General features: G+C 40.0%; 1 protein-coding gene and 1 pseudogene across 6 annotated transcripts in view; one reads left to right on the top strand and one right to left on the bottom strand.

Moving 5' to 3' along the window:
* USP37 (ubiquitin specific peptidase 37) overlaps positions 1-24,946 on the top strand; it is a 121,689-nt gene that overhangs the window by 21,027 nt on the left and 75,716 nt on the right. For 5 of the 6 annotated variants that reach the window (XM_053597977.1, XM_053597980.1, XM_053597979.1 and 2 more), the window contains 4 exons: positions 3,793-3,893; positions 7,559-7,749; positions 8,090-8,167; positions 22,466-22,563. In XM_053597977.1, the coding sequence (XP_053453952.1) occupies positions 3,793-3,893; positions 7,559-7,749; positions 8,090-8,167; positions 22,466-22,563 (468 nt within the window). The remainder of the gene's footprint in view (positions 1-3,792; positions 3,894-7,558; positions 7,750-8,089; positions 8,168-22,465; positions 22,564-24,946) is intronic. The other variant, XM_053597982.1, reaches the window with a different exon arrangement.
* LOC128590640 (amine oxidase [flavin-containing] B-like) lies at positions 20,255-21,966 on the bottom strand (annotated as a pseudogene).

Below are 24,946 nucleotides of genomic sequence, written 5' to 3'. Positions count from 1 at the left end.
TTAAGTAGCTGGAACCACTGTGTCTGGCTCATTTTTCATTTTTTTTTTTTAGAGATAGGGGGTCTCACCATGTGGCCCAGGCTGGTCTTGAACTCCTGGCCCCAAGCAATCCTCCTGCCTCAGCTTCCCAAGGTTCCAGAACTAGCCTGCCTCAGCCTCCCAAAAAGCTAGGTGTATTCCACTGTGCCCAGCTAATTTTTTTTTTTTAATTATTTGTAGAGACAAGGTCTTGCTATGTTGCCTTGTCTATAAAATGAAGGTCATAGCGGTGCAAGAAGATCTTTGTATGATAAAATATTTAGACTATGTTAAATAGTCTAAATATTAACAAGGGTACCGGCCATATACACCTGGGCGGGTTTGACCCCGGCCCAGATCTACTAAGCAACAATGACAACTACAACCATAAAGTAGCCAAGCATTGTGGCAGGCGCCTGTAGTCCCAGCTCCTTGGGAGGTTGAGGCAAGAGAATCGCTTAAGCCCAAGAGTTGGAGGTTGCTGTGAGCTGTGATGCCATGGCACTTTACCCAGGGCGACAGCTTGAGACTCTCAAAAAAAAAAAAAAAGAAATTCATGTCACCTTAATTTCAGGGCTTTTTAATGAATGAATGCTCAAAAATGTAAAACATGACTTCCACCTGCTAGGTGAGGTGGAATCATTGCTGTAATTAGATTAGCTAGCTGTGGGCTTAATGCTTAACTCATTCTGTGATCTTGGACAAGTCATTTTCATCTTAAGTTTAGTTGCTTGCTTTAGTTGGCCACAGGTGATACTATATACTTTGCAAAAACCACAATAAGATAATGAATATAAAAACACTTTGAAAAATATAAAGAATTTAGGGTGGCGCCTGTGGCTCAGTGAGTAGGGCGCCGGCCCCATATGCCGAGGGTGGCAGGTTCAAACCCAGCCCCGGCCAAACTGCAACAACAAAAAAAAAAATAGCCGGGCGTTGTGGCGGGCGCCTGTAGTCCCAGCTGCTCGGGAGGCTGAGGCAAGAGAATCGCGTAAGCCCAAGAGTTAGAGGTTGCTGTGAGCCGTGTGACGCCACGGCACTCTACCCAGGGTGATAGCTTGAGGCTCTGTCTCAAAAAAAAAAAAGAAAAATATAAAGAATTTAATGTACATGAAGTGTGGCATTCCAAATCAGTGAAAAAAAAACATTATTTGATAAACTGTGTTATCTATAAACAGGACAACTAACCAACTACTTAAGAAGGTAGTAAAGCCGGATTTTTATCTCCTGTTATTTAATTAGATTGTACATTAATCCCAAAGATTTGAATGTAAAAACATAAAGATTTAAAATGCATTTTATTTATTTATTTATTTATTTGAGACAGAGCTTCCAGGTATCACCCTGGGTAGAGTGCTGTGGCATCACAGCTCATAGCATCCTCCAACTACAGGCACCTACCACAACGCCCAGCTATTTCTTGGTTGTAGTTGTCATTGTTGTTTGGCAGGCCTGGGCTGGATTCGAACCCTCCAGCTCCGGTGTATGTGGCTGGTGCCTTAGCTGCTTGAGCTATATAGGCACCGAGCCTTAAAATGCATTTTAAAATAATAGACATATTATTAAAAAAAGATAGTGGATTTTAACATAACCTCTGGAAGAAAAGATCTTTCTGGATATTACATTCAAAGTAGAATAGGGGAAAAGATTGATAACTTAGACTGTGTAAAAAATATAGACAATCTCTGTGGTGAGGAAAAAAAGACAAAAGAAAATAATAGCCAGAATTATTCTTTTCATTATATATGTCAATATAAAAAAACACCAATTTTGCAAATTTGTAAGAAAAAAGGTAATTCAGTAGTGAAATGGACAAAAAACTATAGAGGATTTAGGAAGAAAAATACATGGCCCTTATAATGCAAAATTCTCAACTTTACTAATAATTCAACTCAAATTCTTACCTTCACATTGGCAGCAGTATGGAGGGAGGCAAGATGCTCTACTATACTTGGTAGGAGCTTAGAGATTTTTTTTTTTTTGAGGACTATGTGATAATGTCAGTTTAGTTCAAAATTGTATGTCACTTAACCCAGCAATTCTTATTCTAAATATTTTATCATACAAAGATCATTCCATAGTACTAGAAGATATGTGAAAAGTTGTTAAGCATTGTTTGAAGTTTCGAAAAGTTAAAACATCCCAGCGCCTGTAGTCCCATCTACTTGGGAGGCTGAGACAAGAGAATCGCTTAAGCCCAGGAGTTGGAGGATGCTGTGAACTGTGACACCAAGACACTCTACTGAGGGTGACATAGTGAGACTCTGTCTCAAAAAAAAAAAAAAAAAAAAGAAAAGTTAAAACATTCCAAATGGTTATCAGTGGGAAATTGCCTAACCAAATTAAAGTATACTTTTAAAAACATAAATTAAGAGCCAGATGCGGTGGCTTACACCTGTAATTCTAGCACTCTGGGAGGCCAAGGCAGGTGGATTGCTTGAGCTCACGAGTTCAAAACCAGTCCCAGCAAAAAAAAAAAAAAAAGCAAGACCCCATCTCTACTAAAAGTAGAAAAACTGAGCCCTAGAGTTGGGGGTTGCTGTGAACCATGACACCACTGCACTGTACCCAAGGCAACAGCTTGAGACTCTGTCTCAAAAAAAAGGAAAAACATATAAATTCATATTTCTACACTACCTTGAATGTTCGTTTGTTCTTTTTTTTTTTTTTTTCTTTCTTTTTGAGACAGAGTCTTTCTCTGTTGCCTTGGGTAGAGTGCAAGAACATCCTCGTGACTCACTACAACCTCAAACTCTAGGGTTCAGCTGATCCTCTTGCCTGTGTTTTCCCAATAGTTGAGGCTCTTAGGTGCCTGCTATTTTTCTGTTAGTAGAGATGGGTTTCGCTCTTGCTCAGGTGGTCTCATTCATGAGCCTTGGCCTCCCAGAGTGTTAGGGTGACAAACGTGAGTCACTGCACCTAGCTTTGAATGTTTTTTTAAACCAGCAGTAATTTCTTTGCAATAGAAGCCATTTATTCTGCTTGATAAACTTCTACTTATAGAGAATACTTTGGAGTTTACGTTATTAGAGATAATATCTGTCACTGCTTTTGACATGTTTCTTTGGCATCCAGTGTCAGTGTTCATGCCGTCAATATACAGTGACAAACTTCTATAATGTTGATTACAGAGGAGAATTTCTAGCATTTTCTTTTTTTTCCCCCTTTTTCTTTTCTGGATACCCTTTTAGACAGACATTTTCTTTTTGCTTTATACATTCCATTCTATCCTTCTATTAAATGTTGTCAGATTTTTGTGTTGCTAATTTTTTTTTTTTTGAGACTGAGTCTCACTCTATCACCCTTGGTAGAGGGTCATGGTGTCATTGTAGTTCAGCAACCTCAGACTTCTGGGTTTAAGTGATCTTGCCTCAGCCTTCCCTACGGGCCTCTACTTCAGGCATTCACCACCCATGCCCAGCTAGTTTTTTCTATTTTTAGTGGTGACGGGATCTCACTCTTGTTTAGGCTGGTCTTAAACTCCTGAGCTCAAGTGATCTACCCAACTTGGCTTCCCAGAGTTTTATAATTACAGCTTTAAGCCACCACACCCAGCCTTAATTTTTTTGATTGGGGATTCCAGTTCTACATTTTAGTTATTAATAATATACAGATACTTATCAGATGTACATTCTATCAGAAATAATTGGTTGATAAGCACTTTGATTTATCTTTCTCCTGATGTTTCTTCCATTTCTTTAATATTATATAAAAATAATAATGATAAATATTTTTATTACAGTAAGTGATTTGAGGATTTTTTTTTTTTATCAGCCACGAAACCTTCTCAGGGGTCTGGTAGTTTTGGAGCCATTTTGGGCAGTAGGACCTCACAGAAGGAAACCAACAGGCAGCTTTCTTATTCAGACAATCAGGTATGTTCATTTGAATCTTTGTAGCTTTTTTTTTTTTTTGTAGAGACAGAGTCTCACTTTATGGCCTTTGTAGCTTTTTAAAAAATGGTTGGCTCAGCGTTTGTAGCTCAGTGGCTAGGGTGCCAGCCACATACACTGTGGCTGGAAGGTTTGAATCGTGCCCTGGCCTGCCAAACAACAATGACAACTACAACAAAAAAATAGCCGGGTGTGTGGTGGGTGCCTGTAGTCCCAGCTACTTGGAAGGCTGAGGCAAGAGAATCGCTTAGGCCCAAGAGTTGGAGGTTGTATGAGCTGTGATGCCACAGCACTCAACCAAGGACAACATAGTGAGACTCTGTCTCAAAAAAAAAAAAAAAAATGGTAGTCATAGATATTGTATGAAGTAGTTGCAGGTCGCAAAATTTAGACTGCAGTGCCTTAATATTTCTGGCATTGTCTCAAGAGTATTTTCTATATGTCTGAAATTTATTGGTTTAGCTATCTAACTCTCTTCATTTACTTTTATGAGAATCTTTCTAAGATTGGTCACATTCTTCTCATTTTACATATAGCTTTGCTAAACACAATTTAACCTTTGGTATCTCATGGTCATCATTATGAGCCCCTGTAGAGTATAGTTTTTAAAAGCATGGCTTTGGAGTTAAATGTGGGTTCAAGACTTGGTGCTGCCAACTTACTAGCGATAGGTCATTGAGGAAGTTCCTCAAGTATCCAAAGCCTCAGTACCCATCTGTAAAATTGAAATATTTTACAGCAATATTTCGAGGGTTCTTATGATATAATTCAGGTAATAGTGTTTAGCTCATGTATATGGTCTGTATACTAACAGGCCTGTAAGTGCTGGTGTGATTTCTTTAATGCCTTTTGGGTCTATCCTAAGTTATGAACTTTGCCTTTGTACTACATAATACCAGACTTTTTGTTTTTGAGGACTTCTGTTTGGTTTTTAAATTTTCTTTCATAAATCATAGTCAGCCAGCTATGAGACTTGTTATGTATCAATAAATTATCTTAATCAAAACTTAGCAGTCCATTTGTTTCTTTTAATTTGTTTTGCAAAGGGAAGCCAGGCATAAAGTAAGAGAAACTTTGAAGCCCTTTTCTAAGTATTAATAAATCTATGAGTTCTCTTTGGCTACATAAAGAGGTCATTACTTTGTGCATTTACTGGATTAAGCAATGAATAAAATTTCATTTTTGTTGGGTTCTTTTTATAAGTTAGATTTTTGGGGAGCCAGTTTTATTAAGTATAATTGACATGCAGTAAATTGTACATATTTAAACATATTTGTATGTTTTGGCTTATGTATTCACCTTTAAAGTCATCACCATAGTCAACATGGCAAACATAGTCCTTATCCTTTAAAAATTTCTTCATTCTTCTTTGTAATTTTTCTCTCTGGTCCCTGTTTAAAAGCAGCCACTGCTTTCTGTTTTGTTACTATAGATCAGGTTGTATTTTCTGGAGTTTCATATAAATGGAATCAGGGTGTAATTTTTTAGGGGGAAAGGGTGTAACTTCCTTCACTTAGCATAATAGTGGGTATTATACATTTTAAGGATAAATATTGATCTCTGAAACTTTTATTTTGGTATTACTAAATGTGTGTCTGTAGTTTTTTTTTTTTTTTTTTGTAGAGACAGAGTTTTCACTTTATTGCCCACGGTAAGTGCTGTGGCGTCACACAGCTAACAGCAACCTCCAACTCTTGGGCTTAGGCGATTCCCTTGCCTAAGCCTCCTGAGTAGCTGGGACTACAGTTACCTGCCATAACGCCCGGCTATTTTTTTGTTGCAGTTTGGCTGGGGCCAGGTTTGAACCCGCCACCCTCGGTATATGGGGCTGGCACCCTGCCCACTGAACCACAGGCAGTGCCCTCTATAGATTTTGATATAAAATATTTCTTATTATGGGGTCATGGTCAAAATTTTGAAAAGAGGCTCGATGCCTGTAGCTCAACAGCTAGGGCGCCAGCCACATACACTGGAGCTGCTGGGTTTGAACCCAGCCCAGGCCTACTAAACAACAATGACAACTACAACCAAAAAGTAGCCGGGCATTGTGATGGGCGCCTGTAGTCCCAGCTCCTTGGGAGGCTGAGGCAAGAGAATTGCTTAAGCCCAAGAGTTGGAGGTTGCTGTGAGCTATGACGCCCTGCTACTCTACCCAGGGTGACATAGTGAGACTCTACAAAACTTTACGTATAAAATTTTACCATTTATATAACAAAAAGAATAAAATATGATGGGTATTTGCATAGCAAAACAAAAATACTTATAAGGGGTGGAACAGTGGGAAGTGGAAGAACCGGATGGATGGGGGGGATGATGGTGGGACTTCTCTATGTGAATGACTTTTAATTTTTTGATTTGTGAAGTTTGAGAATTTATTACCCATTTGAAAATTTTTTAAATCGTTTATCCACACCATCTTAGAAGCTTTTATATTTTCTATCTTAGGGTTATAATTATTTTTTAAAAAGTTTTCGGACATACCTCCCATAGAGAAAACACATAGTTGTTTGTTGGTTTTTTTTTTTGGAGACAGAGTTTCAGTATGTCGCCCTTGGCAGAGTGCCGTAGTGTCACAGCTCACAGCAACTTCAGACTCTTGAGCTTAAGCAATTCTCTTGCCTCGGCCTCCCAAGTAGCTGGGACTACAGGTGCCCACCACAGTGTGTTGTTGTTTGGCAGGCCCAGGCTGGATTCAGTGTATTTAGTTGCTGAGCTACAGGTGCCAGGCCCCAAATAGCTCTTAATATAGAGATATAAAGCTTTGCTGGCAGAATGTGTAAAACACTATTTCCCAACTAATGTTCACATTGCTATATTCTCTCTGAATTTCTTGCTGTCTTTTTTTTTGTTTTTTGACACAGAGTGTCATTCTTTCGCCCGGGGTAGAATGTTGTGGCATCATAGCTCACAGCAACCTGAAACTCCTGGGCTCAAAAAATCTTCCTGCCACAGTTTTTCTATTTTTAGTAGAGACAAGGTCTCACTATTGCTCAAGCTGGTCTCAAACTCCAGAGTTCAAGCAATCTGCCCACATTGGCCTCCCAGAGTGCTGGGATTACAGCTGTGAGCCACTGCACCTGGTTTTCTTGCTGTCTTTAGGGTAGCTTCTTTGATTTATCTTGTCAGTGGGGTCTTTCCCACCTTTCTTCTCCTCCAACTAGAATGCCCTCAAGAGTCATATAACTGTTTTGTTGATTGGACAGGACTTTGTATTTAAATTGTAGCAACCACTACAATTGGTCCTTCTTAACTTAAAATTATAATTGGATATTTTTTTCCTGCAAAGATTAGTTCTCATGCTAGTCACTAGAACCATGTCTTTATGTGTATTTTTTAAATTAGTAATTCAAAGCAGGGTTCTTGCCTTTTTGCCTCTAGGTGTGCTGTAGAATTTTTAAGTTTACAAGAATCCTATAGGAAAATATGTGCAACTCCATTTCTCATACTGACAATACATTAGAATCATTTAGAGTGCTTTAAGAGAAACCAATACTGATGAATGAGCCTCACCTCAAACCAGTTAGGTTAGAATCTAGTCTAGAGATGCGTCTCTATTTGTATTTTTAAAGCTCCCTACGTGAGAGTCATTGGTCTAAATGTATTCCAGTTTATTGAAGATAAAACTATCTCAAACTTTATTCTTACAGGCCTCTTCAAAAAGAGGAAGTTTGGAAACTAAAGATGATGTATCATTTCGAAAAGTTCTGGGTAATCCAGGTAGAGGATCCATTAAAACTGTAGCAGGAAGTGGAATAGCTGTTACACGGGCAGTTCCTTCTTTGGTTCCTTCTTTGACGTCTACACCAACACCTCTCAGATCTGGGTTACTAGAAAATCGGTAGGAAAGACTTTTTTTTTATTAGCTCTGTCTGTTTATAAATGTCTTTTAAGCTTTTTAGAACAGCAATTTGAAGAGAATGAAGGCAAAGTATAGAGTACATTTGTGGTAGATGATTACATGTATTTGTTATATGTAGTTTATGTCAGTGATACATATTGGAGCACATAGACGTACAGTATATTAATTTAAATATAGTGTAGAGAATTAGATAGCAGTAGTCATATTGCTTGTCCTTTATGTTCATTTTTGATTTTTAATGGTATGAATTACAACTTTTTATAATAAGCTGTTTTGGAGGGGAGAGTGAAATAAATATTTTTTTCTCTGTTCTCTACAGGACTGAAAAGAGGAAAAGAATGCTATCATCTGGCTCAGAGTTGAGTGAAGATTACCCTAAGGAAAATGATTCATCATCGTAAGTTGCCTTAGGAGCCTTTATGGCACTAGATCAGTGTGGTTTTTTTGTTTGTTTGTCTTTTGTTTTTTTGCAGTTTTTGGCCGGGGCTGGGTTTGAATCCGCCACCTCCAGCATATGGGGCCAGCGCCCTACTCCTTTGAGCCACAGGTGCCACTGTGTTTTTTTATACTGATAATTATAACCACTGGGGAATTGGAGGGAATGACGTTTAATTTCTGAGAATTCCAAAGATAGAAGAACAGAACTTAAAGTGTTCTTTATTTTTTTAAGTAGAGATAGTCTTACTTTATCGCCCTCAGTAGAGTGCCGTGGTGTCACACAGCTCTCAGCCACCTCCAACTCCTCAGCTTCGGCAATTCTCTTGCCTCAGCCTCCCGAGTAGCTGGGTCTACAGGTGCCTGCCACAACACCTGGCTATGTTTTTGTTGCAGTTTGGCCAAGGTGGGTTTGAACCTACCACCCTCAGTATATGGGGCTGGTGCCCTACCTACTGAGCTGCAGGCGCTGCCCTTTTTTTTTTTTGAGACAGAGTCTCACTCTGTTGCCCTGGGTAGAGTGCCATGGCATCACAGCTCACAGCAATCTCCAACTCTTGCCTCAGCCTCCCAAGTAGCTGGGACTACAGGCACCTGCCACAATGCCTGGCTGTTTTTTTGTTGCAGTTGTCATCGTTGTTTAGCTGGCTTGGGCTGGGATCAAAGCCTGCAAGCCTCGGTGTATGGGGCTGGCGCTATAACCATTGTGCTATAGGCACCAAGCCAGAATTTAAAGTGTTTTGATGACACTGAATAGAGAGGCAATTTGGCCTTTACTATTGCTTTTGTCATTTCATTGGATTTCTCATATCCTGCCCTTTTTTTAAAATTAAATCTGCGATAATTTGTAGAAAAATAGCCAAAGAATTCTAAACAAGCATTTTTTGTTTGTTTAGTGTGAACCCCTTTCCTCTTTCTTCCCTTTATGCTTAATTTTTTAATTTTAATTTTTTACTTTACTCATGTGAAAAGTCAGCCCAGGTATAAAAGGATGTGAGGCTATGTGGGTTCTCAGAAGGGAATATTAATCTTTCATGTATGTTTTCTGGGTTGAACAAAAGGGAATAGTTATGTAGCAGGGCAGTCACCAGCTTATAATCCTCTTCTACATCATGTGAGGATTTGGGGGTTTTTTTGTCTTCTGGGGTAGAAAACTTGAGATATTACATAGTTAATATCTCAACTAATACCTTATCAGAAATCAGTTGATAGTCATTTAACTAGTATTTGAGGTCATGGGATCACCAGAAAGGAGTTGGGAAATAGCCAAAGAAACTTTGTATTAATTGATTTGCTGCTGTCACAAGTGTAAAAGTCAGGGTAGGTAATAGTACTGGTATCTGAAACTACAATCACCGTGGACTCGGATTCATTCTGTCTAGTTGATCTACCATCCTTAACAAGTAGCTTTCATTTTGTGTATACTCTCTACTCTCATGTTTCTATTCCTGTTAATGGAAAGGAGCAAGGGGAGGGTATACTGCTTTTCTTTAGGCAGGAAATTGTATAAATGTTTTTGCGCTTATCACATTGGCCACAATTTAGTTGCATGATTATATTGAGTAATGAGAATGTCTGGGAAAGAATTCCTGGCCAAGATTCAACCATTATTGCTCAGGGTACAGTGTTTATTTGGGGACAACTAACAGTCTGCTTCGTCCTCTGGTCACCAAAATACCCTTATTCACCATTTTTCCTATACATAGTGCACACTAACCCCCATACTAATGGAGATAGGTTCAGAGTGTTATCTGAACATCATATCCAGCTCAGAGTCTAGGATTTCTGGGTAATCCTTCTTTCTGGTGCAGGAAACTGGAGGAGTCCCTTGTCTATAGCTGTGTTAAAAATCTTTTTAGCTAGGCTCAGCGGCTTTGGCTGAAGCGGCTAAGACGCCAGCCACATATACCTGAGCTGGCGGGTTCGAATCCAGCCAGGCCTGCCAAACAACAATGACGGCTGCAACCAAAAATCTAGCTAGATATTGTCAGGACAGTGAAGGCAGTGGAATTAAGTAACTTTCTAGTTAGTTCATCTGCTAGTCTGTTTCTATCCTTGGGGAGAAACACCCTTCCTCACCATATACTATGTACCCCTGGCTTTGCCCTCTGGTAGGTTTTCCTCATTTATTTTCTTTAAAGTCTGTCACCAGGGTAGTGCCTGTGGCCCAAGGAGTAGGGCACCGGCTCCATATACAGGAGGTGGCGGGTTCAAATCCCGCCCGAGCCAAAAACTGAAAAAATAAATAAATAAAGTCTATCACCAAAGAATATACCCTAAAGACAGCAAGAAAACCAGGTGCAGTGGCTCACACCTGTAATCCTAGCACTCTGGGAGGCCAATGTGGGTAGATTGTTTGAACTCAGGAGTTTGAGACCAGCCTGAGAAATAGGTAGGCCCTGTTTCTACTAAAAATAGAAAAACTGTGGCAGGAAGATTTTTTGAGCCCAGGAGTTTCTGCATTACTGCGAGCTATGATGCCACAACACTCTATCCCGGGCGACAGCGTAGCACTCTGTCTCAAAAAAAAAAAAGAAAAAAATGATAACAATATCAGTAATAGGCTTGGTGCTTTGTAGCTCAGCAGCTAGGGTGCTGGCCACGTACACTGGGGCTGGTGGGGTGTGTTCAAACTGGACCAGGCCTGCCAAACATCAATGGCCACTACAACAACAACAAAAATAGCCGGGCGTTGTGGTGGGTGCCTGTAAATCCCAGCTACTTGAGAGGCTGAGGAAGAGAATCGCTCAAGCCTGAGAATTTGAGATTGCTGTGAGCTGTGATGCCATGGCATTCTGCCCAGGGCAACATACTGAGACTCTCTCAAAAAAAGGCTTGGCGCCTGTTACTCAGTGAGTAGGGCGCCGGCCACATACACCAAAGCTGGCTGGTTTGAGCCTGGCCCTGGCCTGCTAAACAACGACATCTGCAACCGAAAACTAGCCCAGCCTATAACTCATATTGTTATTTCCTTTTACCATTCATTCTAGATTTCCTGCATCCTCTAATAACACTTCTGCTGATCTTCTTTTTTTTTTTTTTTTTGAGACAGAGTTTTACGTGTTGCCCTTGGTAGAGTGCTGTGGCGTCATAGCTCACAGCAACCTCAAACTCTTGGGCTTAAGTGATTCTCTTGCCTCAGCCTCCCAAGTAGCTGGGACTACAGGCGCCTGCCACAACACCCAGCTATTTTTATTTTTTTTTGTTATTGTCATTGTTTAGCAGGCCTTAGCCAGGTTCAAACCCACCAGCTCCGGTGCATGTGTCTAGCGCCCTAACCACTGAGATATGGGCACCAAGTCACTTATACTGGTTTCGATGGTTTGCCTGTTGGTGTGACAGAGATCTTTATATTTGAAGGCTCTGAGCCTTTGATCACCATATGCTTATCAGGCTGTGGTTGTTATTAATTGCCCATTACAGTTATGTTGCTGTTACCGAGCATGAGTGCTCTAAGATGTCCTAATGAATCCCCTTTATTCCAGATAGATTCTACCTTGCTGTTAGTAAGTGGTAGCAACCCTTCACCTTAATTATAATCAAAGACATACTATCCCTGACAGTCTGGTAACTCCTTTCTTTGCCTGTTCATCCGTTTTTGTGAGGATCACAAAATGACTAGGTAGCAGCCATTATATTAGGTTTAATTGTTATCTGACTGTGATTCTTGGTGAAAAGTTCCCCCCATATGTACCACGAGCCACAAAATTTAAAATGGGTAGCAAGCACAAAATAGAGTTATTGAAAACAACAGTGTTAGCCACATGCAGTAGTGTGTGCTTGTAAGCCTGGTTCAGTAGTGTGTGCTTGTAAGCCTGGTTATTCAGAAAGCTGAGACAGGAGGATTGCGTGAGCCCAGGAGTTTGGGACCAGCCTAGGCAGTACAGTAGAACTTCCATAGCTGACCACCTCCCTACACTGACCTCCTCCTTAAGTTGACCTAATTTTCTTAGACTGAATGTGTACCACATGTACATATCAGTACAGTAAATCTAGTTACTTATGTTGACCACCTTGGTATGTTGACCAGTTTGTAATAGTCCATTGGGTAGTCAACTTACAAAGATTCTACTGTACATCAAAGATTTTTTTTTAGATTTACCATTTTTTATCCAGATTAATACAAAAGTACATACAATTAGACTACATTGTTTGCATTTTTTAGGAAACCTCAGAGTTGTATTTGAGTACTTCACCCAGGAGGTGTGCCATATACCCCTCCATTGTACCCGTTAGGTTGGAGTTTACTGAGCCCATTGCTCCCCTTCCCCTCTACTTGAGTTTAATTGTTTTTCATTTTGTTTGTGCCTATTCATCTACTAGTTTCAAATTAGTATTGAGTACATGAGATGCTTGTTTTCCCTTCCCACCATTCTTGAATTTGTGTTTTTCCTCTTGTTTGTGCCTATAGTTGTTCATCTACTAGTTTCAGATTAGTATTGAGTACATGAGATGCTTGTTTTTCCATTCTTAAGCAGAATGTTCTTCAGTTCCATCCAGGTAAGACATAAATCTGTGGAACATAATAGAAAACTTATAGATGAAACCAGCCCCATGTCACCATCTGATTTTTTTTTTAATTAATTAATTTATTTATTTTGCAGCTTTTTTTTTTGGCCGGGGCTGGGTTTGAACCAGCCACCTCTGGTATATCGGGCCGGTGCCCAACTCCTTGAGCCACAGGTGCTGCCCACCATCTGATCTTTGATAAACCAAACAAAAAAATTATACCAAGGGTGCCATGGGTTACACCTGTTATCCTAATACTCTGGGAGGCCAAGGAGGGTGGATAGCTTGAGCTCAGGAGTTTGAGACTAGCCTGAGCAAGAGCAAGACCCCCATCTCTCCTAAAAGTAGAAAAACTAATAAGGCATTGTGCCAGGTGCCTATAGTCTCAGTTACTCAGGAGGCTGAGGCCAGAGGAATGCTTGAGCCCAAAAGTTTGAGTTTGCTGTGAGCTATGGTGCTACGGCACTCTTACCTAAGGGGAGTCTCTGACCCCCCCACCAAAAAAAGATTTTTTTTCTATCAGTGCATTTAAAACTACTTCATTCCCTCCCCCCCCCCCCCAATTCATGGTAGTTCTATATAGTGAGATCTCATCTCATTAAAAAAATAATTTTCAAAAAAGATAATAATAGTGGGGCCACTTCTACTTTTCTTTGATTTCTGGACCCATATATTTTCCATAAATGGTTTATTGATTTAAGGTATATGCATTATACCTTGAAGGGCATCCCATTCCTAATAAGATCACTCTCTTTCTTTTTTTGAGACAGGATCTCACTCTATTGTCTAGGCTAGAGTGCAGTGGGTCATCATAGCTCACTATATTTATAGCCTCAAATTCCTGGGCTTTAGCCAACCTCTTCCATCAGCCTCCTGAGTAGTTGGGACTATAGGCACATGCCATCACACCTGCCTAATTTTTCTATTTCTTATAGAGATAGGGTCTTGCGCTTACTCAAGCTGGACTTGAACTCTTGTCTTCAAGCAGTCTTCCTGCTTCAGCCTCTCAAATTGCTAGGATTTCTGTGTGAACCACTATAGCCTGCTGAAACCATCTTTGAGCTTCACATTTATTTATTTTTGTCAGAGTCAAAAAATACCCATTAATTTTTTTTTCTTAGATTTGTATTACAAAGTTCCACAGTATTAGGTTATTGATTTGTGTCATTACTATTCTGGACTTTTAAACTGCACTCTTAAAGGATATTGCAGTGATTTATCAAGTCAGCAGCTTTGTCGTTATACTGTATGTGGCAAGAACAGTGGATCCTGTGGTCATAGGCCCTTGTTGTACCTCCTTTTCTGCAAAGTGGACTTCTTGTTCTGAGATTATAATATGTGAATTTTCATGTTAGTGAACGTTATTTTTATGAGCCCTTCGATAGTAATGCTGGTCAAGATACTGTGAACAGGAAAGGTAAATACATATAATAGTGCCCCCTTCTTCGTAGTTTTACTTTCTATGGTTTTAGTTGCTTGAGATCACCCTCAGTCTAAGAATATTAAATGGGAAATTTCAGAAATAAACAATTCATAAGTTTACAATTGCATGCCATTCTGAGTAGTATGATGAAATCTCGAGCTATCCTACTTCATCCCTTTATTCAGTGTCTTCATGCTGTAAATGTTTGCTGCCTGCCCATTAGTCACTTAGTAGCTGTCTCAATCATCATACTGACTGTGGTGGTATCACATCGCTGTGTTCAAGTAACCTTTATTTTACTTAATGATGCCCCCAAAGCATAAGAGTAGTGATGCTGGTAGTTCATGATGTACCAAAGAGAAACTCTAAAATGCTTCCTTTTAAGCGAAAAGGTGAAAGTTCTTGCCTTAAGGGAAAGAAAAAAATTCATGCTGAGGTTGGTAGGATCTGCAATAAGAACAAATCTTTTATTCATGAAATTGTGAAGAAGGAAAAAGAAATTTGTGCTACTTTTGCTGTTGCACCTCAAACCGTAGATGGTATAGCCACATACAATGTATGTGCTTAGTTAAAATGGAAAAGGGTATTGAATTTGTAGGTGGAAGACATGTTTAGAAAGGTGTTCTGATTGATGGCAATTGAATTTGGAACTATCCAGTTTCAGGCATGCACTGTGGGTCTTGGAATGTATACCCTGAGGCTAAGAGGGTCTGCTGAGTCTAGACCGTGCATCAATCCTACCCTGTTTCCCCGAAAATAAGACAGTGTCTTATTTTAAGGTGTGCTCCCAAAGATGTGCTAGGTCTTATTTTCAGGGGACGTTTTAACTTTCCTGTAAGTAAGTCTTATTTTCGGAGGATGTCTTACTTTCGGGAAAACAGGATAGTAAGGATTAATTGCTCTCTTTTCTAGGGTGAAAGGAATCTGATATTATCAGTTTGCTATTAAGTCACTCATTTCTTTAAGGGATGCTACTGGATCAGGGGTTCAGAATCAGTGTTTGCTTTTAACCAATTGGACATTCAGCAGCAGCTAAACCTTGGTGAAGGGGGACCATTTCTGCCACCATGGCTGTTTTTTTATTCATGGGCCCTTTGTGGAAATATCCAAATGGCTAAGGACAGTGTGGCTGACATCCATTGCACAATTTGTGCAGCTGATTGTTTAGTGTCTCTTCAGTGTTTTCTGGTGACCATTAACATGTGAAACAGATCTTCACTCTTCATACATACCCTAATAAGACTTTTTTATATACTTCTTCTATAAATTTCTCTGTGATCTTCCAGGGATGCCCTTCCATACCCCTGATCGTCTCATTGCTGTCACCTAGAAGTTCATGACCTATTCTTTCCACACAAAGAAGATGATGAGGTATACTTTTAAAAACTCTGCACAGTGGAGGATTTTCCCCTCACCACTGTCTTTCTAGGTAGTGCCTCATTTTCAGTTTTTTGTCATTGGACCAAGATGATTTAGTCATGAATCAGGCCTAAGTTTATTTCCTCTTCTTTCAACTTGTTGTAAAAAATGTCCAGAAAGCTAGGGTGGCGCCTGTGGCTCAAGGAATAGGGCGCCGGTCCCATATGCCGGAGGTGGTGGGTTCAAACCCAGCCCTGGCCAAAAATCACAAAAAAAAAAAAAAATGTCCAGAAAGCCTATTTTTGTTATCTATTTCTACTTACTTGGGCCCATTCCCAATATACCAGTTTCTGTTTTATGATGGATTACTGCTGTACTCTCTTGATGTTATAACTTCATGGATGTTGAACTTATACCTAGTTCATGATAGTTAGCTCTGGTTGCATAGTCCTTGATTATTCATACTCAGATGCTCAGTGTCCCTGGGCCTAGTAATAGGTTAAGAGTAGTGTGCCATACTTTATGGATGAGGTATAATTTTCTACTGCTGATGGTGTAGCCTTTGCTCTAGAAAACTAAGGTTTTGGGATGCAATTCTTGTATGGGTGAGTGACTCTAGATAGTGTTTTTCCTTAAGTTGGTAATTGGCTTAACTGAGCCTTGTCATCTCTCTTAAGCAGATCAGTACTCATAACAACCACCAACCTGTTTCGTAGTCTTTATTTAACCCATGTCACATGTATCAGTTTCTGTTAATGTATTAATAACCCACTCCAAAATTTAGTCACTTGAAATAGTAACTGTTACTGCCTGTGACTTTATGGTCACCTGGTTGGTTCTATTTACCTGGGCCTAACTTGGCTGATTGTACTCTGGTCAGTAGATGGGTTGTCCAGGGTTTGGCTGATCTAAGGTGGGGCTGATCTAAGATGGCCTTACTCATGACTGGGTCATGTGTCTTTCACCATCTAGCGCTTGGACCTGAAATTATTCACATAGCAGTGTTAGGGTTCCAAGAGAGTGAGCAGAAACCTGCAAGGCGCCTTTAGGCTTAGGGTCAGAACTCTCATGCTGTCACTTCTGTCCCATTCTTTAGGAAAGGAACTCACAAGATCAGCCCCGTTAAGAGATGGAGAAGTAGACTGTACTTCTTGATGGGAGGCTTGGATACATGGAGGAAAATAATTTAGGACATTCTTAACACACTAAAATTTATACACATAAAATTCACCTATTTTAAGTGTGCAATTCAATGATTTTTAGTAAATTATTGAATTGTGTTAGTTATATCACCATAATCCAGCTTCATTTTCCAATACTCCAATATTGAAGATCCATTGTGTAATCATTTTACTACATTTCTAAAGTGGTAGAGATATATTGTCTGAGCCATATCCTCTTCTACCTTATCTCATTCTAATTCACCCCAAATGAAAATTTTGGCAGTTGTAACAGAACAGCAATAAAATTTCTCTTGCCATTGCCAAACAAATGGTCCAACTCCAGAATCCTATTCTTTTTTTTTTTTTTTTGAGACAGTCTCACTTTGTCACCCTCAGTAGAGTGCTGTGGCATCACAGCTCACAGCAACCTCACACTCTTGGGCTTAAGTGATTCTCTTGCCTCAGCCTCCCAAGTAGCTGGGACTATAGGCACTGCCACAGCGCCCGGCTATTTTTTGGTTGTAGTTGTCATTGTTGTTTGGCAGGACTGGGCTGGATTTGAACCCGCAAGCTCTAATTTGAACTCCTGGCTGCGGAGCTACAGGCACTGAGTTTTTTTTTTTTGAGATAGGGTTTCACTTTGTTGCCCATGTAAGAGTGCTGTGGTGCGATCACCACTTATTGCAGCCTCAAACTCCTGTGCTTAAGTGATCTTCCCACCTCCACCTCCCAAGTAGCTGGGACCTACAGGTGTATGCCACCACACCTGGCTAGTTTTTTTGGTTTTTTTTTTAGAGATGGATCTTCTCTTGCTCAGGCTGATCTTGAACTCCTGACCTCAAACGATGCCTCCCAGAGGGCTAGGATTACAGGCATGAGTCATTGTTCCTGGCCCCAGAATCCTATTCTTTAAAGTGCTTCCTAGGCCTTTTTCTAGTACCACCTGCTGTTGAGTACATACTCCAGAAGTGGGCTCTGAAATGGAGATTAATGTGCAAGTGAATTAGGAGGAAAGCAGGAAGGGAGTGAGAAAGGCAAGAGAGTGAAGGGCAGGAAATGAAACATGGGTGTAATCTCCTTGTATACAGAAGTGACACAAGATCATGAAGATTGGGCTTTGCCCTGATTCTAGAGAAGAAATCTGTCTCTTCCACCATAAAGTTTTAATCCAAATGAAGGAAGCTGGACTTCTGTTCTCTAACACTCAGCCTTACTTGTGACTCCCAATATTATAAAATAGAATTATTATTTTATTTTATTATTATTATAAAAAATCTAGTAACTTGAGGGAAGTCCTGTGAAGAAGAGCTCTAGGCCCTGGCTAGGATGTGATAGAAGGGCCCAAAAATAGAGCCAGGGAATCTGGGAGGAGTACCTAAGTTGTCTCCTAAGGGCTTCATAATGATTCTTCTAAATTAGCACTTTTAACCAAAGAATGAATGTGTATTTGAATGGACACTCTTACTTATATGGTTTCAGGTGTTTGAGAAAAATAATACAGAGGGCGAACAGGGCTTGTTTAAGAAAATTTAATCTTGTGTTTATGAACTTACAATATTTTAATCACTATAAGCTAAAATAATGTTGACATTTAGTAAATAATATTTCAAATCATGTAAAATATAAGTATACTTCAATTTTTATTTGTTTTACATTTTAAACCTATAAACTACCAGTCTTTAACAGTTTACCTTTAATTAGTTCTTTTGATTAGTTCTTTTCATCTGGTCTTGCTTTTGGTGAAGAAAATATATATAATTTTGCTGTCTCTGATTTCACTTTTATATAAAGAAAATGCTTCAGGTGGGCATGGTGGCTTACACTTACAATCCAAGCACTCTGGGAGACCAAGGTGGTGGATTGCTTGGCTCAGGAGTTCAAGACCAGCCTGAGCAAGAGTGAGATCCCATCTTAACTAAAAATAGAAAAGCTGGCCAAGCATGGTGACACATACCTGTAGCCCAGTTACTTGAGAGACTGAGGCAAGAGAATTGCTTGAGCCAAGAGTTTGAGGTTTCTGAGTTTGTGTATATGTGTCAACATCTTCGTGATCTAAATCCTGAGAAATACTTTTTTTGTTATTGTTTGGGACTCATTGAGGGTACGAAGAATTAGATTACACTGATTGCGTTTGTTAGATAAAGTCCCTCTTATATTTGTGTCCTGCCTCCAAGAGGTGAGCCATACATACACCGTGTTGCTGTGAGTTTTAATGACATCATGGCACTCTATCCAGAGCAACAAAGTGTAAGACTTTGTCTCAAAAAAAAAAAAAAAAAATGTGCCATTAGTTTTGTTTAATTACACAGTTATGGATTAGATAAGCTCGTGGGCAGCGCCTGAGGCTCAGTCCGTAAGGTGCCGGCCCCATATACCGAGGGTGGCGGGTTCAAACCCAGTCCCGGCCTAACTGCAACCAAAAAATAGCCGGGCGTTGTGGCAGGCGCCTGTAGTCCCAGCTACTTGGGAGGCTGAGGCAAGAGAATCACTTAAGCCCAGGAGTTGGAGGTTGCTGTGAGCTGTGTGAGGCCACGGCACTCTACTGAGGGCCATAAAGTGAGACCCTGTCTCTACAAAAAAAAAAAAAAGAGCTGGATTAGATAAGCTCTTGACTTGGTAATGAAAGGATATTTTCATAATCCTCCCTCTCTCCTTTTTTTTTAACCCCCTTAGAGATGGGATTTTGCTCTCTCCCCCAGGCTGGAATGCAGTGGCAAGATCACAGCTCATTGTAACCTTGACTTCCTGGGCTTAAGCTATCTTCCTGCCTCACCCTTCCAAATAACTAGGACTACAGGCGTACATCACCATACCTGGCTAATTTTTCTTATTTTTTGTAGATTTAAGGTTTCACTATGATAATTCTCATTTCTTTAAGTCATCAACTTTTTGAGGCTTTCACAGTATTGTCACTTGGCTTTTTTTTTTTTTTCTGTTAAACCAACTTTTATTTTTAATTAGCGAAGTGTATACTGACCTTTACTGGGACAGAAGGGAAGATACCAAAGGAAAAAGAGACAAAAATCCTTACCTTAAAAAAATTAATCAACTTGATACACACTGCACAAGATAGTAAGACTTAGAGAGATTCACTGGGTAGCATTTGAGTAGTGCAAGACAGCACAGAACAGAGTAAACCCACACAAGGGGACACCATCAGCCACTACACAGGGAGTTAAGGAGAGCAATTGGATACATCCTGGAAGGTGGAAAAGCATCGGGACGTGTGTTCTCATCCCTCAGATACTAATGGCTTTTTATGGCCCTTGAGCAATTGAGCTCCACCTCTATAAACTTCAGTTTGCTCAGCTCTAAAACAGAAGGTGAGGATTAGGTGAGGAGACGCTAAGGTCTTTCAGTTATAACAAAACACGATTCTAAAAACAAATGAAAAAAAAGGGAAGGTGAGGATATTATAGGAAAGAGAAAGTATAAGCACAAAGCCACAGAGTGAGGAAAAAACTAGTTGTTTGTGCATGGACAAGATGTAACGTGGGGCAGCACACAAGCCTGTTTATTCTAAAGGTTCTGAGGACAATAACCTTAGAAATTGGCGAAACACGGTGGTGCTAAGCCAGGTAAGGGACCCTAACCTGGGGCCACTATGGAGAAAGAGATAAAGCAGTCAGAGTCGGACTTCTCTTCATGTTCCCCACCTCACTCCATTCTTTATGTTTTCAGGGCACTTTATTACAACCTCTTCCCCAAACCCACACCCCAAATACAGTAAGAAGAGGGTGTGGCTAAGACACTTTCTCCTTAGGCTTGCACAAGCAGCCCCTTTTTGTGTGCCAGGAAGCCCAGAGCCACTGCTGAAAAGATGCTGGTCAATCCAATCTGCTTCAGCAGGCCTGGCACAGAGGGTAGATGTCTCTCCAAGAAGGTTGTAGTGATGGGTCGTGCAGGGACATCCACAGATTCTGGTTCTGGCTGCCAGATTTCATCCTCTGGAATCTTCCCCACAGCATGCAGGATCTCTCAGGCTGCTCTCTCCCCAGCCTCTACAGCTCCCTCCATGTAGCCACTCCAGTGTGTGGCAGTCTCAGTGCCCGCAAAATAAATCCTGCCCACTGGTTGGCGTAGTACCCTTCCTTATTGAGTCATGATCCCAGGGGGAAAGTAGGTGGTGTAGCAGTCCCCAGAGTCCTGCTTCTCTCACCAGTTCTTCTCTTCATGATGTGATGGCTTCACAGCTTCTTGGGAGCCTAGAACTTTGCATGGAGCTCACAAAGTTTCTTCATCCTTTTTTCTTTGTTAAGACATGCCAGCTTTCTGGCTTTGTAGGCAAGAATAAATCTCATTATTGCAGCATAGCTGCCATCAGATTTGGTATCATCTAGTGTGTAGGAAATCAGAGCTTCCTCCCCTTCAGTAATCATGGTTCCACAGTAATCCTTTTTCCTCTAGAAAGGTTCCTCATAGTATACTATACACTTGATAGCAGAACCCAGAGGCACGTGAGTGATCAGCTGGTTCCTCATCATTGGCAGAGGGGCATTGAAGTGCATCTTCATTCCTAGAGTAGGAGGAATAGTGCAAATCACATATTTGGCCTCATACGTCTCATGGTTTAGGGTCTTTGCAAAGACATTTTCTCCTCTCTGGTCAATGTAGATCACAGGCCTCTCCAGCTTCACTCTGTCCCCAAGAAGGTCCATTATCTGCTTGCTCACTTGACCAGATCCACCCACAAATTTCCTCTCCTGCCCTCCATTGGATGTTGAGATGATTCTGGTCATTCCTCCACACTGCTTCACATACCATAGGAACCGGAGAGCATAGACCTCATGGGTCTCTGCAGTGACACACAGATTCACAAAAAGAGTGGCAAACTGCTTCACAGATTTAGTCCAGCAGATCTTGTCCAACAACTCCTTCATTGTCATGTGGTCACACTCTTCTGCAAGGGGTGCCTTCCATGGGGCATCACTGGGAATCTCCTGCCCCATGTCATCTGTTGTCCTCCAAAGGTTGTTAAAATCTAGGTAGATAATTGGATTCCACACAGGTGGGAATGGGCCCCTGAAGGGTTGCCCTTTACATAATGGATCAGATGCTCAACTTCAGTCACTTTGTAGGTCTCCATCCTAGCTCCTTGGCTAATCTTAAGATACAATTCTGGGTTGGCCCAACATAGGATCCTCCAAGGTCTACATATTTAACCTTTTCATTCCTAAGAGTATAAGTCCTGTGCGCCCCACCCCCCATTCCCGAGCTTCCAGAAGAATCACTTTCAAGCCAGAGTCATGCAGAAGTTTGGCTGCTGCCATACCTGAGATGCCGCCCTACCACAACCACGTCGCATTTGGTACTCGTGGTGCTTACCCAGCTCCAGGCCGCCTTGGTGTCCTCTGCTCTAGTCTCTGGGCCTTAGCCCTCACCCACCAGCCATACACTGCCCTCCTTGTCACTTGACTTTTAAGCATATCAATGAATTTTACATTTGATTTATACATTTTTTAAATAACAACTATAAAATTGAGAATAATATATACTGGCTCAGTGCCTATAGCTCAGCAGCTAGGGTGCCAGCAACATACACCGGATCTGGTAGGTTCGAATTCAACCCAGGCCTGCCAAACAATTACAACTCCAACCAAAAAAAATAGCCAGGTGTTGTGGTGGGCACCTGTAGTCCCAGCTACTTGGGAGGCTGAGGTAAGAGAATCACTTAAGCCCAAGAGCTTGAGGTTGCTGTGAGCTGTGATGCCACAACACTTTACCAAGGACAACATAGACTCTTATCTCAAAAAAAAAAAAAAAAGAACAATATATGCTTACGTTGCTTCAAAATTTTTACCTGTAGGAACAACAAAGCTATGACAGATCCTTCAAGAAAGTATTTAAGCAGTAGTAGAGAAAAGCAGCTGAGTTTGAAGCAGTCAGAAGAAAATCGGACATCAGGTAAGTGTTCTTACAATAAATGACATAAAATTACTATTATATGATGTATTACACTAGAAATAAAAACCTAGGCTAGGTGCCATGGCTCATGCTTATGAGCCTAGCACTCTTGGGGGCCGAGATCAGTGGGTTGCTTAAACTCAGGAGCTTTGAGAGCAGCCTGAACGAGAGCGAGACCCCTTTTCTACAAAAACAGAAAAACTAGCCAGGTGGAGTGGCACATGCCTGTGGTCCCAGCCAGACCAGAGGCTGAGGCAAGAAGATTGTTTAAGCCCAAGAATTTGAGGTTGCTATAAGCTATAACACCATGGCCAACACAGAGTGACAGAGTAAGACTCTTCTTTCGAAAAATAAATAAATACCTAAACCAAGACATGTATATCTTCGTTATTCAGGAATACTGCATAATCTGATAACTAGATTTTGTATACCAATTTTTACCAATCTGGCTAAAAACAGTTTAAATTATTAGAAATATAAGGGAACTTGCATTTTGTTTATAAAAAATCCAGGCTTTACCTTCTTGCCCCACTTGACTACCTAGAATTAGACTCTTTCATTTTCAGAGTTCCTGAAGCATAGAATGACTCAGTAGAGTAAAGTGGTTCAAATGAAAGTTCATCATTGTTGGTCCTTATTAGAAACTTTAGCAAGTCTTAAAATTGTTGTCTCAATAGCAGTTATTTAAGCTTATTTTGTACTGTTTTTACAAAAACTAAAAGTTAGACTGAATTTTTATCAGATGTTTTCACAGTTACATATGTCTGATCCTCTAAAATTCTTAGAGACTCAGATTTGAATATTGTATCCACTTAAAATTAAATTGCAGCAAGCTAAAATATGACATGATTTTGATAAATTGGTTAAGTTTAAGAGAATTCAGTTGATAAGGACTCTTAGGAATGTTGTCTTTTTGGTGGTTTTTTTCCTTAAACTTCTGGCCTCAAGCAGTCTTCCTACCTCGGCCTCCCAAAGTGCTAGTATTACAAGTGTGAGCCCCTATACTCAGCCAAATTTTTAGTAGGTTGAGATTGTGACATTGACTCCTACAGAAAGAAATCTCTCAAAGTTTTACCTCTGAAAAATTAATACTTAGAAGATACAAACTTCATTTGTTGGTATTTAGCTTTTGTAATCAACCTGTAGTTAGAAAATAAAAACTTGAAGATGTTATGTGTATAAGCCTTAATGATGTTTAAGTTAAGGCATATCTTTCAAAAGTTGATGTGGAAAAGAAGAGGAAAGAGAAGGAAGTGGGTGGTCAAGTGATAAGGTTCATAAAACAAGATACAGAAATTTTAAGTATGTTAAAGTTACAGAGCTAATCAGTAGAACTAAAGTCTTACAACTAATATTTGGCTGTCGAGAAGAGAACAAGAATCGGGATAATGTAAATGAGAAACTTCTAATTTTCCATAATAAGGAGTCAACTAATATTGTTTAAGATGAATAAATCAAGAAATAGTAGAAACGTTATCTAGTACTTTGCAAGAAATCAGAAAAAGTAAGTTTGAAAAAATGTTACAAATTAGCAGCAAAACTTGCACACCTTTAGGACAGGGGAATATTGCTTTGCTATTATAACTTTTTCCAAAGTATTCAATCTTTTATCATGCATAAACAGACATACCTTGCAGATATTGTGGATTTGGTTCCAGACCACCAAATGCTAATATTGCAAGAAAGCAAGTCACAATTTTTTTTGGTTTCCCAGTGTATATAACAGTATGCTTGTACTATGCTGTAGTACATTAAGTGTGTCCGTTAACAGCATTGTGTTAGGAAAAAAACAATGTGTATTACCTTAATTTAAAAATACAAAATTTCTAAAAAAAAAAAAAAATACTACCTACAGTCACCTGAGCCTTCAGCAATTTGTGATGTTTTTACTTGTGGAGAAGGTCTTGCCTTAATATTGATGGCTACTAACCATTCAGGGTGTTGGTTACTGAAGGTTGGGGTTGCTGTGGTAATTCCTTAAAATAAGACAGCAGTGAAGTTTGCCGCATCAGTTAACACTTCCTTTACTAAAGATTTCTCTGTAGCATGTGATGATTTCTGATAGTATGTTACCCACAATCGAACTTCTTTCAAAATTGGGGTCAGTTCTTTCAAAACCCTGCCACTGCTTTCTCAGGTAAATTTATGTAATATTCTAAATCCTTTGTTGTCATTTTGACATCTTCACCAGGAGTAGATTCCTTCTCAATAAACCACTTTCTTTGCTCATCTATGTAAAGCAACTTCTCATCTGTTTTATCAAGATATTGCAGCAATTCAGTAACATCTTTAGGCTCAACTTCTAATTATAGTTCTCTTGCTATTTCTCCTACATCTGTAGTTTGCTTCAAGAATTGAAGTCTTGACCACTCAAAGTCATCTA

The sequence above is a fragment of the Nycticebus coucang genome, chromosome 7 (genome assembly GCF_027406575.1).
Source record: "Nycticebus coucang isolate mNycCou1 chromosome 7, mNycCou1.pri, whole genome shotgun sequence".
In the NCBI taxonomy this organism is placed as follows: Eukaryota; Metazoa; Chordata; class Mammalia; order Primates; family Lorisidae; genus Nycticebus; species Nycticebus coucang.
This window is presented reverse-complemented; position numbering and strand designations above follow the sequence as displayed.